The sequence below is a fragment of the Nematostella vectensis genome, chromosome 2 (genome assembly GCF_932526225.1).
Source record: "Nematostella vectensis chromosome 2, jaNemVect1.1, whole genome shotgun sequence".
In the NCBI taxonomy this organism is placed as follows: domain Eukaryota; kingdom Metazoa; phylum Cnidaria; class Anthozoa; order Actiniaria; family Edwardsiidae; genus Nematostella; species Nematostella vectensis.
In genome coordinates, this window is record NC_064035.1 from 14,904,198 (window position 1) to 14,920,593 (window position 16,396).

Here is a 16,396-nt window from a genome sequence, read left to right on the forward strand (position 1 = left end):
TCGATCTCGTTCTTGTTTTTGGATAGACTGAGACGTATTGCGGACATACCTCCAACTTTAACGTCAAACGTCTTAGACGATGTCCCTAAAGTAGACACTCCCTCGCACTTGTACAAGCCCGAATCCTCTGGGGCCGCAGATGGGATGACTAGGTAGTAGTGATCACCTCTGGAACGGATGTCTATACGCTTCGTGTCCTGGAGAAGTTCTCCGTCTTTGTACCACGACACTTCTAGTCTAGGTTTGCTTTTGATTACTACGTCCATGTTGATCTCTTGCCCTTCAGGGACGTTCAGCTCCTGACGATCCTCGTGCCCGGGGATTTCAGGAGCATATTGTTTGTCTTTCACGTCAAGGTTAATACGGCAAGCTGATGAGCCAGCCTATACATAAAGACAATTATAGAGTCATTAGAGATTTTAGGAAAGGCGTGGAATTCACGAAAGAAGTTTGATAAACAATACTGCATCGACAAAATCTCGAATATTGATAAAAGATAGTAACCATATTTTTTATATATTTTTTTATCTCTTGGAGTCTCACCGAGTTTGTGGCCAGGCACTTGTAAGTGCCGATATCGTCTTTGGTTACGTCATTGACGATCAGCGAGTATAGGCCGTCCTCCTTGGTCTGAGCGATTTTGTACTTGTCGCTGTCGTGTAGTTTGATCGTTCCTCGATACCACTCGACATGAGGATAGGGGTAGCCTGTGATGCGTGTCTGAAACTGCACCTTCCAGCCCTCTACCGCTTGCACATCATTATCGGCCTGGGCGATCAGAGGCTTCGAGATCTTCTTTTCTTCTGGTCCAGCCATCGATGGTACTTTACGACAGGGAAAACTAATATTAGCAAAACTGTATCATAATACACGAATTACCGTCAATGCTCGTTTTAGCGCACAACTTCCATCAAGCGCCCTGCCCTTTAAAATATTACCAAGAATAACCGAGCGACCTTTAAAATTAAACGGCCTTTAAAATTAACATTTTACTACTATTTTATCACGGAAAAAGGTGATATTGAACCAATAATGCTGATTTTTTAAATAAGCGCATCACTTCGAGTTATGTCCCCTTCCGACCCTTAAAACAGGAAAGCGCCCAGAGCGCTTAAACGAGAATTTACTGAAAACGAATAATAGCAGGATGTTACTACTAGTCACGACAAGCGTTAATATTTTTTAAAAAAAAGAGCCTAACACTGCAACACACCTTTTATTTCAAGTGTACAGCTCCTTATTGCCGTACCAATGCGACTGCGTGCCTCACAGACATAGTTTCCTGCATCTTCAAGGGTAAGACCGTAGATGTTGACATAATGCAGATCACCCCTAGACCTGATATCCATTCGCGTCGTATCATACAGCAAGATGCCGTCCCTGTACCAAACTACATGTGGCCTCGGATTTCCTTTCAAAGTGAAGCTGATATTGACGAATCCGCCGGCCTTGGCAACTTTATTCCATACTCCTTCCTCCTCCAAGAACTCGGGACCAAAGAGCCGTTCTTTGACTGTCAGATCTACAACGGACCCGGTGGAGCCATGCTCGTTGGTTGCAATGATCTTATATGGACCCGTATCCTCCATATGTAGATTTGATATTACAAGCGTATACAAGTTATCTGTTTGTTCCAAGCGGTATCTCTCCCCATCACAGAGCTTAGCACTTCCGAGAAACCACTCCACAGTTGGTCGAGGAACTCCGGCAACATGAGCTTCCAGCCTGGCTTCGCTGCATTCAAACGAGTCTACGAATTTAATCTTAGGCACGACTTGTGGACTCGCAGATTTTTTAGACACAATAAGGTTAGCACTGGAGGACACTGTACCCACATCATTACGAAGGACACATTTATATACGCCTTGGTCATCCAGACCTGTCTTTCTGAACACAAGCATACAGACTCTTCCGTCAAAGTAAGTTCTAAAGCGATCCTCGTGCTTGATTGGCGTATCGTCTTTGAACCATTCAACTGTCGGTATCGGCTCGCCGGACACATTAACAACGAACTTGGTCTTTTCCCCTTCTAGTGTTTCCAGTGGCCTTAGCTTGGAGGAGAACGCCGGTAGCGACCATTTGTCCTTTGGTTTAGGTACTGTTGACAAAAAAGGTAAAGGTATATGCAACAACGTAGTCATAAACATAGCGGAACCCCGTCCGCTCAATAACAAGACATGTTCTGCACGTTTCAAGGTTGCTATACTTCCCAATATTCTATAAGCCCACAACGGGTTCAACTGTATTTATATTAAAAGGACATTGTAGTCAATTGTACTGGAAATAATAGGATAGATCGTTGTGTATGTAAAAACAATAACCCTAACAAATCCCCAACGTAAAAATCTTCAACAAAATGTTCTCTGGAGAATAATGATTTAATTCCATTAGCCACGACATACATACCTTTGACTGAAAGGTCAAATGTTCGGGATGATCTGCCGTTAGTGCTGCTTGCGACGCACTTATAGCTGCCCTCGTCCTCCGGTGTCACATGATATATGACAAGGTAGTGGCTATTGCCACATGACCTGACTCCCATGCGTCTACTATCGTACAGGAACTTGTCGTCTTTGAACCACTCAACAACAGCCTTGGGTCTTCCACGTACGCTTACCATCATCTGTGCCTCCTCGCCTTCATTCACTATCACAGGCTTTGGTGATTCTTCCTCGTCAAATTCCGGTCCGAAGTCCCTGGCGATGACATCAAGCATCGCACGAGTACTGGCCTTGCCGGCGAGGTTTTGTGCAACGCATTTGTAAATGCCGTCATCGTCAGCGTTAAGGTCACTAACTATCAACGAGTGTTTACCTTGTTCTTCGTTTGACATAAGCTGGTATCTTCTTCCTTCAGAGATCCCGGAAGGTCCCTTGAACCATTCGACGGTAGGGGAAGGGTGTCCGGTAACTTCAATATCGAAACGCGCCTCCTTTCCCTCATAAGCCTTCATATCGTGGAGTTTGTGGGTGATAAGAGGACGCATATTTCTTCTGCTGACAGTCAGAGCAGCTGAGCTTGATACCGTCCCCGCGGCGTTACTTGCAATACATTCATAAGTCCCTGCATCGTCATGGGAAACTTGCCAGATCGATAAATACGCTACGATGCCGTCATAGTCCGTTCTCAGACGTCCATCACTTTCCACAGGCTTTCCGTTTTTCGTCCACTTGATTTGGGGTTTTGGTTTGCCGCTTACATGACAGATAAGCTTTGAGTCAAATTCTTCGATGGCTGCTATTGGGCGCAATTCAAGTGAGAAACTTGGGGCCTCTCCCTTAACCTTGGGGGCTGCGAAAAACAAAACAATCATTTCCTATAGCTTCTTGTAAAAGCGAATATGTGGACATACAAACTACGAATAATATAACTGCAACGTACCCGTTACGTCGACCTCAAATGATCTATATGCCGCACCAATCCTATTACCCGCCTCACACGTGTATGTTCCTGCGTCCTCAGGCTTGAGGTTCAAGATTCCCAGGTAGTAAACATTCCCTCGGGACCGAATGTCAATCCTGCGCGTGTCATCAAGTGGCTCACCGTCCTTATACCAAGTGATGTGCGGAGTCGGAGATCCAGTGACGGTGAAACTCTTGTTCATTTCTTGACCTTGAGGGAGGGAAAACTTTTCTTGGGAAACCTTCTCGTCAAGGAACAATGGCGCTTGTTGTTTTTCCTTGATGTGCAACTCTCCGCGGATGGTTGTCTGTCCGGCTGGAGTGTGCACCACGCAGCGATATGTACCAGCATCCTCACCACAGACGTTTTCTACTATGAGAGACAAGGTCTGACCGTCGTCCGACTTCAGGATTTTGTATTTATCGCCGTCCCTCAACATATTAGTGCCTCTGAACCATTCGATATCGATGATGTCACTCTTTTTGACAAGAACGTCACAGCGAGCTTTACCTCCGGAAACTCCCTCGAAGTCGAACTTATGTTTCACGGGAATAAGCTGTCCTGGGGCTCTAGTGTCAGTGGAATCCACAGACTTTGGTTCTGCATAAAGTGACACAATTAATCATTCAGTAAATGTTTATCAATATAAAATATCATTTTGAAGTTCTCACCTTTGATTTCAATTGTGCAGCTCCTGAAGCTACTTCCTAGACGGTTGTGCGCCTCGCAGACGTAGGTTCCGGTATCTTCTGGACCAACAAAGAAAATGTTGCAATATTGAATGTCACCGCGGGATCTCATGTCCATACGGCTGGTATCATACAGCAGGATCCCATCCTTGTACCACGTGACAAACGGTCTAGGATTGCCCATCAGTGTGAAGGTAATATTTACAAAACCTCCCTTGCGCACGACTTTGGACCACTCACCGTCATCCTCCAGAAATTCAGGAGCGTACAATCGCTCATTCACAGTTAGATCTAATAAGGCCTGTGCTTTACCGTGCTCGTTTGAGGCCACGATTCTGTAATGTCCTGTCTGGTCAAGTTGTACTTTGGAGACAACCAAGGAGTATAACCCAATCTCTGGGTTGGACTCTATTCTATATTTTACTCCGTCAGTCAACCTCTCAGAACCGTAGAACCATTCAACTTCCGGGGTAGGGTGTCCCCGGATTCGTACATCAAAGCGAGCGTCGTTTCCCTCTACAATCACAAGGCCTGCAGGCTTTTCGATTATTTCTGGCCCCACTGTGCCTCTGTTAACGCCGACTAATGCCTTGGAGGATGCTTCCCCGCACTGGTTCTTGATAATGCACTCGTACATCCCTCCATCGCCGATTAACGCCTCGCGGAAGATCACCTTACACGTTCTACCGTCGAACTGTGGTCGAACACGATGACCAAACAGTACAGGGTAATCGTCCTTCATCCATTGAATTGTTGGTAAAGGCTTCCCGGCTACCTCACCGACCAGCACACCTGTTCCTCCTTCTTCCAATATAACAGGTTGAAGTTCGGATTTAAATGAGGGCGCTTCCCATTGCTCTTTCGGGACTAGAAGATAATAATAATAATAAAATATTATTTATAGCCCTATTCAGTATCTAGAATTAATAATAATAAGGTAAGTAAGGATGAGCAGTATTATATAATTATTATAATAATAATTCATACATGAAAGAAAATAGAAAAAAATGTCCATTTAGCGGGCCAATAATAACATGACATCATATATGTTAAAAAGGCGAGTCTTATGCGACTTAACTTTAAAAACATCCAAATACTGGGTGGCTCGCAAGCCATCAGGGAGGGCGTTACAGAGGATGTGGCCAGCGAAGGAGAATGGTCTTTTATCATAATTTTTAAGAGGACAGCGGTAATAGTATTATGCATTGAAGTCTTACCATCAACGTGTAAGTTGAAGTCTCGGGAGCACTTGCCCAATTTGTTGGAAGCTTCACAAGTGTATGTGCCCGCATCCTCTGCACTGGCGCTGTAGGTTGCAAATGTGTAGATGTCTCCACGAGACCTGATCTCGAATCGTCTAACATCTCGTACCATCTCTCCATCTTTATACCAAACGATAGTTGGCACAGGCTTGCCGCGTACACGAACCTTGAAATTGATGGCATCGCTTTCCTGGACAACGACAGGCTCTTTTAGCTCGTCATCGCCGTAGAATTCTGGTGCAAACTGCCGCTCTCGCACATCCAGATCGCCTCGAGATGTTATCTTTCCGCCTTCATTCGTTGCAACACATTTGTAAGTGCCAGTGTCAACCAGCTTTGTATCAGTTATGGTCAGCGAATAGCGATCGCCGTCTTCTGACAGATGGAATCTACTTTCATTCCGGACCTTGATAGAATTTCGGTACCATGTCACTTCAGGTCTTGGCAGGCCGCTAAATCGTACGTCAAAGCGTGCTTCAGTGCCCTCAACTGTTTGAACATCGTTCATCTTTTCGATAACTTTGGGCTTGTTTGCCTTTTTGTCCACTTGAAGTTCGGCTGAAGAGAAAGCACTTCCGGCAGAATTAGTAAGTACGCAATTATATACTCCTTTGTCCTTACAGTCAGCCTCACTGAGGAAAAGAGAGCAGACGCGTCCATCAAAGTCCATTTTCCAGCGAGTATCGGCACGCAGTGGCTGGTTGTCCCTGTACCACTCGACAGTTGGACGAGGCATGCCAGCTACCTTGCACATCCAGCTTACATTGTCTCCCTCAGTCACAAACAGTGGTCGTAATTTAGATACAAATACTGGGGCCTCTTTTAAAGCTGCAGACATAACACGATAATAAAAATAAATTAGAGCTATATAGAGATAAATTAGTACCATTATACTGCATGCACCAAATCATTAAGTTACAATTAATATGCATTACTACTCGATATGGTAACCAAACCACCACAGGGTGTTAATCGGGTTACTTTACAGTCAACGTTACCTAGCCCTGGGCCAAAACGATTTCCTAAAAACTTACAGCGGTAACGGAAAGAATATCGATAGTCTTACCTTCAACGTCCACAATAATCCTTCTGGATGTTGACCCGATACTGTTGGTTGCTTTGCAGATGTACGTTCCAGCATCATCCAGAGTCGCTTTGCGGATTTCTAGGTAGTACAACCCTCCAATAGTTTTCAAGTCGATCTTTCGGTCGGACATTAAAAGCGTGTCACCTTTGTACCACTCAACATCGGGACTTGGTCGGGCCCTAATGGTCATATTTGTAATTGCATTTTGGCCCTCTCGTACGGCTATCCTTTTTTCGTCGAAGTCTTCGAATTCAGGAGCATACTCCCTTTCTGTAATAACAAGATCGGCCCGATAGGTCGTCCTCCCGGCATTATTGAATGCAACACATTTGTAAGACGCAGCGTCATGATCTCTTACATCCCTGATTGATAGTGTGTGGTAATCTCCTTCCTGGGTTACTTGAAAGCGATCGCCATCAAGCACTCGATTGGAACCGTGATACCATTCAACTGTTGGTACCGGAACGCCAGAAACCTTTACTTCGATGCTCGCAGTGCCGCCCTCACTGACTTCAAATGTCTTACTTACTTCCTTAATCACAGGCTTGACTTCCCGTTTGTTGACCGTCATCTCTGCAGTACAAAAAGCCTTACCAATTGGGTTTGAAGCAATGCATTCATATTGTCCAGCATCTTTGATTTTGATATCTTGTAAAATCAGCTTGTACGTCTCGCCGTCGAACGTTGTTCTTGAACGTCCATCGGGAACGATCTCGTTTTTGTTTCTGTACCACGTTAGACTTGGTTCTGGTCGAGCATGCACTCTGCATATAAACGTGTGGTTTTCTCCTTCCGTTACTTCTATGGGTTTAAGTGTGGTCGTGAATGATGGTGCTTCGTCCCTCGCCTTGGGAACTAAAACAAGTTCGAAGACTTTACACGGCCGTCATACACGAAGAACACGCCTAATATTTACCTAGTTGCTGTATTGTTACAGCTAAAAAAACATGAAAAAAAAAACATACCTTCAATCTCGACGTTGAAGTTCCTTGTAGCTGATCCAACTCTATTCTTTGCTTCACATCTGTAGGACCCAGCGTCTCCAGCAGACACATTAAAGACAGTGAAACGATATGTGTTTCCACGCTTGCGCATTTCGTGTTTCCGTCCATCGAGTAACAGTCTATCGTCACGATACCAAGATACATCTGGTGATGGCTTGCCATTGATATTATAGCTCACTTCAAGGTCTGACTTTTCTTTAGCGCGGAATGGCACTTCAGTCTCTCTGCCTTCAAACTCGGGTGCGATGAGTTTTTCTTTTACTGTCAGTTCCGCGCGCTCAGAGGTTTTGCCAATATCGTTGAATGCTACTATCTTGTACGTACCACAATCTTCAAGACGAAGGTCATTTATTGTAACTGAGTAAGTACCGTCCTCTTCATCCTGCGTAAGACAATACCGACCACCATCATATATCCTTGCTGATCTGTGGTACCATTCTACTTCGGCTTTTGGGTAGGCTTTAATTTTCACATCGAACTTAGCCTTACCGGTCTCTATGCCCTCGGCGTCTTTCATTGTTTCCAATATCTCCGGTTTTGACTTGGATTTTACAATGTCCAGGTTGGCAGAGCTGTAAGTGGAGCCATGCGCATTCTTAAATTTCACTGTGTAGGAGCCTTGATCAGAGAGTTGAACCCTCTTGAAATTCAACGTGCACTTCTTGCCATCAAAACTAGAAGAGAGATGACGATCGAACTTAACTGGCTTGTCGTCTTTCAGCCATTCATATGAAGGATCAGGTGTTCCCTTAACGTCGCAGGCTAGCTCAAAATCATCACCTTCTGTTATTCTGGCAGATCGGAGTTGGCTTGTAAGCTTGGGCGCTTCTTCTTTGGGCTTTACACCTACGACAGATAACCGATATGATTTACACAAATGAAACATACATCGACAAACGAACAGATAAGCAAAGAAACAGTATCTGCATTTTTTTACCTTCAACTTGCACCTCAAACAGTCTTTCCGCGGAGCCAACATCATTACGAGCAAGGCACTTATAACTTCCAGCATCCTCTTCTTCTGATCTTAAGATGTACAGGGTGTGATAGGTGCCACCAGACCGAATTTCGACATGTTTCCTGTCACGCAGTTCTTTCCCGTTCTTCCACCATGTTACCGTTGGCTTTGGTCTTCCTCTCACGTGATAGCTTACTTCTACTGGTTGACGTACGTGAATTTCCAAGGGCTCGAGGAATTGTTTTTCCTCAAATATTGGAGCATAGTCCCTCTCTTTCACCTCTAGCTCTGCTCTTTGTGTGACTTTCCCAGCCTCGTTTGAAGCGATGCATTTGTACGTACCAATATCCTGAAGGTTCAGGTCTTTTATTGTCAGTGAGTATTTCTGATCATCTCGAGAAAACTTGTATCTTCCACCGTCTCTGATTCTGGTTGTTCCATAGTACCATTCGATATCAGGAGATGGATAGCCCGACAGTTTGACGTTAAATGTTGCCTCATCGCCTTCGACACCCTTTACATCCTTCATCTTCTCGAGCACCTCTGGCTTGGTACATTTCCGTATTACCTTCAGCTTAGCTGAGCTTGAAACCTCTCCAGCATCATTACGTACCACCACTTTGTAGGGTAAAGCATCAGCAAGTGTAACGTTTCTGATGGTAAGGGTGCCTGTTTGGCCATCAAACCTTGTCTTGAAACGATCATTATCAGACAAAAGCTCGTTATTTTTTAACCATTCGAGGGTAGGCTCGGGGTAACCAGACACTTTACATGTCAGCCGGCAATCATCACCTTCCGTGACGTCCTCAGCCTGTAGTTGTTGCCTTATTTCAGGAGCTATCATTACATCTTGTTTGACTGTGCGAAAAAAGAAATTATACATATATACACACATATATATAATACGTATACACATACATACATAGATAAAACTTAAGACAAACAACCAAGCCTACCTTCTAAATCGATTGGAAACGTCTCAAAGGCAGTGCCAACGTCATTTCTAGCTTCACACTTGTACGTTCCCTTATCTTCAGGACGCGCCTGCTTGATTGTGAAATAATACGAGCTACCTCGGGAGTAGATATCTACATTACGGTCTTCATCACCGATAACGACGTCATCTTTGTACCATGTAACAGATGGCTTTGGTTTCCCTGAAATTTCGAAGTACACACTTGCTTCTCTTCCTTCTTTTACGCGTAATCGACCTTGGCGACCATGAAAGGAAGGTGCCACATTTTTCTCTTCGACTTCTAAATCGGCGCGCACGACTGTCTTCCCCGCGGCATTGGTGGCAGAACACTTCACCGTTCCAGCATCATCCAGCTTCACATCGTCGATGAAAAGAATATAACTACAGTTTTCCTTATCTGTTTTGATCTTAAATCTACCGCCATCAGTTATCTTAGTAGCACCTAAGTACCATTCAATCTCAGGCTTGGGAAACGCGTCTATCTTGACAGCAAAGTTAGCTTTTCCACCCTCGACAGTTCGAACATCATCCATTTTCTGAAGAACTTCTGGCCTAAGGTGCTTTTTCAACACCGTCACGTCGGCTTTGCTCGAAACTGATCCAAAATTATTAGTAACCACACACTTATACACGCCGTCATCGTCGAGTTCTGCTTCTTTAACAGTTAACGCGCTGACATTCCCATCGTAGGATGCTTTGAAACGACGGGATGGCTTTATCAACACTTCATCCCTGAACCACTGTACCTCGGGCTGAGGTCTTCCAGTCACGTTGCACGAAAGCTGGAAGTCATCCCCTTCTGTAATCTCTATCGGCTCTAACTTGCTCATAAAAGTAGGAGTGTCGCCTTTTTTCTTAAGTGCTAAAAGAGAAAAAGAACACGACATGAAAAAACAAACTGTATAAAAAACTAAAGATTTTGATGCTTTAAAATAATCTTGATCAACATAAATGCCACTATAAATTACCTTCGACTGTGATAGTAACATCTTTTGACACAATACCAGCGTTGTTCTTCGCTCGACAGGTGTACATTCCTGCATCTTCTGGCGACACTTTGTAAAGAACCAAACCATGCGAATCTCCATAAGATTTAATCTGTACATGCATTGTGTTCCGCAACTCTTCGCCATCTTTAAGCCATACTATTTCTGGCTTTGGCTTACCTCTGACCCAGGTATTTATATTGACGTCTTGGCCATCAAGAGCATCGATAGTGTCCTTCCAATCTTCAAACTCAGGAGCAAAAAGTTTTTCATTTACTTTGAGTTCAGCTCTGGTTGTTGTTTTCCCGGCGGCATTGCTGGCAACGCATTTGTAGTTACCAGCGTCTTCAAGTTTCAGATCGGAAATGGCAAGAGATTGAATATTGCCTTCCTCTGTAACATGAAAGCGCCCCCCTGGCACGATAGGATTTGGTCCACAAAACCACTCAATTTCTGGTTCAGGTTTTCCAGAAAACTCACAATGGAATGAGGCAGTTTCCTCTTCAACACAGTCACAGTCACGCATGGTTGTGATGACTTCAGGTTTTAAAGATCTATCCTCGACATTCACCTCAGCTGCACTGGAGACACTTCCAAAGACGTTGCTTATAACACATTTGTATCTACCCATATCTTCTAGCTTGATTGGCCTAAACGATAAGGCTATCATGCGCTCTTCAAAACTGGGGACAAGACGGTGATTTGCCTTTAGTGGTTTTCCATCTTTGAACCATTCGACCTCCGGATTAGGTTCTCCGGTGACATGACAAATCAATTTACAGTCTTCGCCATCGATAGCTTGGATATCGGTCATTTCAGTCGTAATCTTTGGAGTTTTACCTTGTGGTTCTGCCACTGAAAAAAAACGAAAGCAATAATATAATATATTAGCGCAATGTATAAAATCCAGGTTTTTTTACTTCATTAGCTTTCCAAGAGAGTACATTACACTTACATAAATAACATGAAACATAAAAGTACTACACACAATCCATATTATTCTCACTAAGCCTTACTGATATATTTCCAATAAAATCTCCTCAAACTAAATTAACTTTGATACTAACCTTTTACTTTGATGTCAAATGATCTAAACGCAGTGCCCGCTTTATTTGTGGCTTCACACTTGTATTTTCCTTCATCATCTGGGGTTGCATTGATGATCTCTAAGGTATGTTCATCACCAACAGATTTCAGCTGAATGCTTCGTGTCTCCAATAAAGGTACCAAGTCTTTGTACCAAGTTACCTTTGGCTTCGGCTTTCCTCGGATTACCAAACTTGTACTAGTTTCTTCTCCTTGTTTAACCTCGATCGGTTCCACCTTGTCCTTCTCAAACTCAGGTTGGAACATTTTCTCCTTCACATCTAGATTTACTCGCGCCGTTGTTTTGCCTGCATCATTACTGGCAACACACTTGTAAGTACCCAAGTCGTCCATTGCCAAATCACTGATTACCAGGCTATACATGTCGTTCTCCTCTGATTCAGAAATTTTGAACCTCCCTCCGTCTGGAATCCTTGTCGGTCCGTGATACCACTCGACAACAGGCTTTGGATAGCCTTTGATCGGGATGTCAAATCGCGCCTGTTCTGTTTCTACCGCCTCTATGTCGTCTACATTCCCAACAATTTCCGGCTTCACATTTCTCCTCTGTACATCGATATCAGCAGAACTTTTAACGGTTCCAAATTTGTTGGTGATTTCAACTTCATAATCTCCTGCATCGGCCATTGTTACACCATCCAAATTGAGGACGCAGGTTTTACCGTAGTATGATGGCTTGATGCGATGATCAGACTTGACTGGCTCACCGTCTTTGAACCATTTGATTATGGGCTTAGTCGTTCCCTCTGTTACGTTGCAGGAAAGTTTGCAATCATCACCTTCAGTGACTTGCATGGGTTGAAGCTCGCTTGCCAACTTAGGCCCTTCTCCTAGAAGAATCAAAATAGAACAAAAACATACTAAGATAGAAAATATATGGTCGTTTTCCAAACAAGAAAGTCGAAATAAATATTGCTGACATTAACAAATAAGTGTATGATAAATTAGCATTTTAAGCGATGTAATAAAAAATAAATAGTTAATGTACCTGAAACTTTGATGTCGAACTTTCTTGAAGAAGTGCCCGCTTTATTTGTAGCCTCGCACATGTATGTCCCAACATCATCAGGGGTAGTTCTTATGATCGTGACCGAGTGCGTATTTCCAATAGACATCAACTGAGTGTTTCTAGTCTCTCGCAGAACTTTTCCATCCTTATACCACGTTACCTTTGGCTTTGGCTTTCCTTGAATTTCCAAACTTGTGCTCGCTTCTTCTCCTTGTTTAACCTCAATCGGTTCCACCTCGTCTCTGTCGAACTCAGGCTGGAACATTTTCTCCTTCACATCTAGATTTACTCGCGCCGTCGCTTTGCCAGCATCATTACTGGCTACACACTTGTAAGTACCCAAGTCGTCCATTATCAAATTATTGATAACCAGACTATACATGTCGTTCTCCTCTGATTCAGAAATTTTGAACCTCCCTCCGTCCAAAATCCTTGTCGGTCCGTGATACCACTCGACAACAGGCTTTGGATAGCCTTTGATCGGGATGTCAAATTGCGCCTGTTCTGTCTCAACCGCCTCTATGTCGTCTACATTCCCAACAATTTCCGGCTTCACACTTCTCTTTTGTACATCGACATCAGCAGAAGTTCTTACGGTTCCAAAGTTGTTGGTGACTTCAACTTCATATTCTCCCCCATCATCCATCGTAATACCTTTAAAGGTGAGGGTGCAGGTTTTGCCGTCGTATGTTGGTTTGATGCGAAGATCAGACTTGACCGGCTCGCCATCCTTGAACCATTTGATAGTGGGTTCTGGTAAACCAGAGACTTTGCAAGTCAGCTTACATTCGTCTTCTTCTGTAACTTGAATCGGCTGTAGCTTACTTGCAAATGTAGGGGCTTCACCTATAATTGAATAATTATGATTAATAAACAGCTTATCTAGTTAAGAAATTTAAATCAATAATCAATAACTAGCAAACATATCTACATTTGTTCTTTCAAACTCTACGAGCACTAAGGGCGATAAAGCCTTGACGATAGTGTTGCTTTCTTGTATCTGCATTTCAATTTAGTGTTGTATTGTTTTATAGAGTCATGAGTCTTGATCTTGCCTATAATTTCTAGATTCATTTTAAAAAGCATTTAGCGACTTCCACCAGAAATGAAAAGTTCAACGTGGATCCCAGACCGAGCGCACGTACTGACCTTTTATCCCGATGTCGAAATTCTTCGATGCTTTGCCAGATGGATTTGTAGCTTCGCACATATATGTCCCAGCATCTTCTGGAGAGGTTCGGACGATTCTGATGGAGTATGTATCTCCAATAGATTTCAGCTGAATGTTCTTTGACTCTCGTAGCGGTTTACCATCCTTGAACCAAGTCACTTCAGGCTTCGGCTTTCCTCGGATTACCAAACTTGTACTAGCTTCTTCTCCTTGTTTAACCTCGATCGGTTCCACCTCGTCTTTGTCGAACTCAGGCTGGAACATTTTCTCCTTCACATCTAGATTTGCTCGCGCCGTCGTTTTGCCTGCATCATTATTGGCAACACACTTGTAAGTACCCAAGTCGTCCATTACCAAATCGCTGATAACCAGACTATACATGTCGTTCTCCTCTGATTCAGAAAGTTTGAACCTCCCTCCGTCCATAATCCTTGTCGGTCCGTGAAACCACTCGACGACAGGCTTTGGATAGCCTTTGATTGGGATGTCAAATCGCGCCTGCTCTGTCTCTAACGCCTCTATGTCGTGTACTTTCCCCACAATTTCCGGCTTTACATTTCTCCTTTGTACATCGATATCAGCAGAAGTTCTTACGGTTCCAAAGTTGTTGGTAACTTGAACTTCATATTCTCCCCCATCATCCATCGTAATACCTTTAAAGGTGAGGGTGCAGGTTTTGCCGTCGTATGTTGGTTTGATGCGAAGATCAGACTTGACCGGCTCGCCATCCTTGAACCATTTAATAGTTGGTTCTGGTAAACCAGAGACTTTGCAAGTCAGCTTACAATCGTCTTCTTCTGTAACTTGGATCGGCTGTAGCTTACTGCTAAGTGTAGGAGCCTCACCTAAACAATAAATAAAATAATAAGTTCACTAATAACCATAAAATAAAGCATTGCATGATTTATTAGCTTTAAGAACGAAATAATAAAAGAATTGTTGAATAAGGCAAAACCATCTATTGACTACTTTCTCTATGAAGCTTTATACACCTAAACCTACCTTTAATAGTGATGTCAAACTTTCTCGATGCAAGTCCTGCCTTGTTTGTAGCTTCGCACATATATGTCCCAACATCTTCTGGGGCGGTTCGAACGATTCTGATCGAGTATGTATCTCCAATAGATTTAAGCTGAATGTTCTTTGACTCTCGTAGTACTTTCCCGTCCTTGTACCACGTTACTTTCGGTTTCGGCTTTCCTTTGATTTCCAAACTTGTAGTCGCCTCTTCTCCGTGTTTAACCTCGATCGGTTTCACCTCTTTGTCAAACTCAGGCTGGACCACTTTCTCGTTCACATCTAGATTTAGTAAGGCTGTCGTTTTTCCAGCATCATTGCTAGCTACACATTTGTAAGGCCCAGAATCCTCCGTCCTCGCCTCATCGATAACTAAGCTATACATGTCGTTCTCTTCTGATTCAGAAATTGTGAACCTCCCTCCGTCTTTAATCCTAGTAGTTCCGCGATACCATTCAACGATAGGTCTTGGATAGCCTTGGATCGGAATTTCAAACCACACCTGCTCAGTCTCTAATGCCGTAACATCTTCCACCTTTCTTAAAAATTCTGGTTTGACTTTAGCCTTTTGTACATTGATATCGGCTAGACTGGTGACCGACCCTACTTCGTTGGTAACCTTAACCTTGTATTCACCTGCATCATCCAGGGTAGTGCTTTTGAAGGTCAGAGTACAAGAGCTTCCGTCAAATGCTGGTGTTAAACGATTATCAGATTTAAGTGGTTTCCCATCTTTAAACCACTCAATCTTGGGCTGTGGCTTGCCACTTACTTTACAGACCATTTTGCACCCGTTTCCTTCCGTGACTTGCAATGGCATTAGTCCACTTTCTATAACAGGCGCGACTCCTTTTGGTACTACAGTGACTTTGAAAGTTCTCTTTGGGGATCCAAGTGGGTTACTTGCTTCACAGAAATACTGTCCCTCGTCGTTGGTCGATGCCTTCGGTATAGATAATTCATGAACATCACCAGTTGCTTTTAACTTCAATTTCTTCGTGTCATGCAATTGAGTTCCATCCTTGTACCACGTCACCTCCGGTTTGGGATTCCCAGTTACTGTAAGACGCACATTTACTGCTTGGTCTTCTTTTACTTCTATAGGCTCAAGATCACCATCGGCAAATTCAGGTGCGAATGGTTTATTTTTCACTTTAAGGTCAGCTCTCAGGTTACACTCCCCTGCCTCATTACTAGCAATACATTGATAGGCCCCACTGTCATCCAGTCTCAGGTCACTGATCACAAGACTCGATGTCTGCTCTGTGTCGTCAGTTGTTATCTTAAAGCGACTTGATGGCTCAATCTTCTTGGAGTCGTGAAACCACTCTAGTTTTGGAATTGGGTAACCCTTGAACTTAACCTCAAAAAATGCATCGCTCCCTTCTACCGATTCAACATTTTCCATTTTACGCACGACTTCAGGCTTCGCGGGCTTCGGCGTCACTTCTAAGTCAGCAGTACTGCTGATGGATCCGAGATCATTAGTAATCTCGACCTTGTAAGTCCCTTTGTCATCCTGCTTTACGTCTTTTATCAATAACGTACTCGTCGTTCCATCAAAGCTGTCTTTAACTCGTCTGTCAGCCTTGATTGGCTGGCCATCCTTGTACCAGGAAATGACTGGTTTAGGCTTTCCAGTTACTGCACAAGTAAATTTGTACTGTTCGCCTTCTTGCACCTTGTCTGGCTTCAATTCACTGGTAACTGTGGGTGCTTCACCTTTGA

At 43.6% G+C, this 16,396-nt stretch overlaps 1 protein-coding gene across 6 annotated transcripts in view; it reads right to left on the minus strand.

Moving 5' to 3' along the window:
• The window catches only part of LOC5521826 (titin), a 171,210-nt gene that overhangs the window by 69,493 nt on the left and 85,321 nt on the right, over window positions 1-16,396 (minus strand). The window contains exons 91-106 of one of the 6 annotated variants that reach the window (XM_048723307.1): window positions 14,654-16,396; window positions 13,630-14,496; window positions 12,460-13,326; window positions 11,432-12,301; window positions 10,347-11,219; window positions 9,359-10,240; window positions 8,382-9,260; window positions 7,406-8,290; window positions 6,420-7,295; window positions 5,309-6,181; window positions 4,074-4,958; window positions 3,382-4,002; window positions 2,407-3,291; window positions 1,214-2,098; window positions 544-824; window positions 50-383 (exon numbers count right to left, since the gene is read on the minus strand). The exons of the other annotated variants lie outside the window; for them this stretch is intronic. Coding sequence (XP_048579264.1) covers window positions 50-383; window positions 544-824; window positions 1,214-2,098; window positions 2,407-3,291; window positions 3,382-4,002; window positions 4,074-4,958; window positions 5,309-6,181; window positions 6,420-7,295; window positions 7,406-8,290; window positions 8,382-9,260; window positions 9,359-10,240; window positions 10,347-11,219; window positions 11,432-12,301; window positions 12,460-13,326; window positions 13,630-14,496; window positions 14,654-16,396 — 13,506 coding nt within the window. The remainder of the gene's footprint in view (window positions 1-49; window positions 384-543; window positions 825-1,213; window positions 2,099-2,406; window positions 3,292-3,381; window positions 4,003-4,073; window positions 4,959-5,308; window positions 6,182-6,419; window positions 7,296-7,405; window positions 8,291-8,381; window positions 9,261-9,358; window positions 10,241-10,346; window positions 11,220-11,431; window positions 12,302-12,459; window positions 13,327-13,629; window positions 14,497-14,653) is intronic. 6 annotated transcript variants of the gene reach the window in all.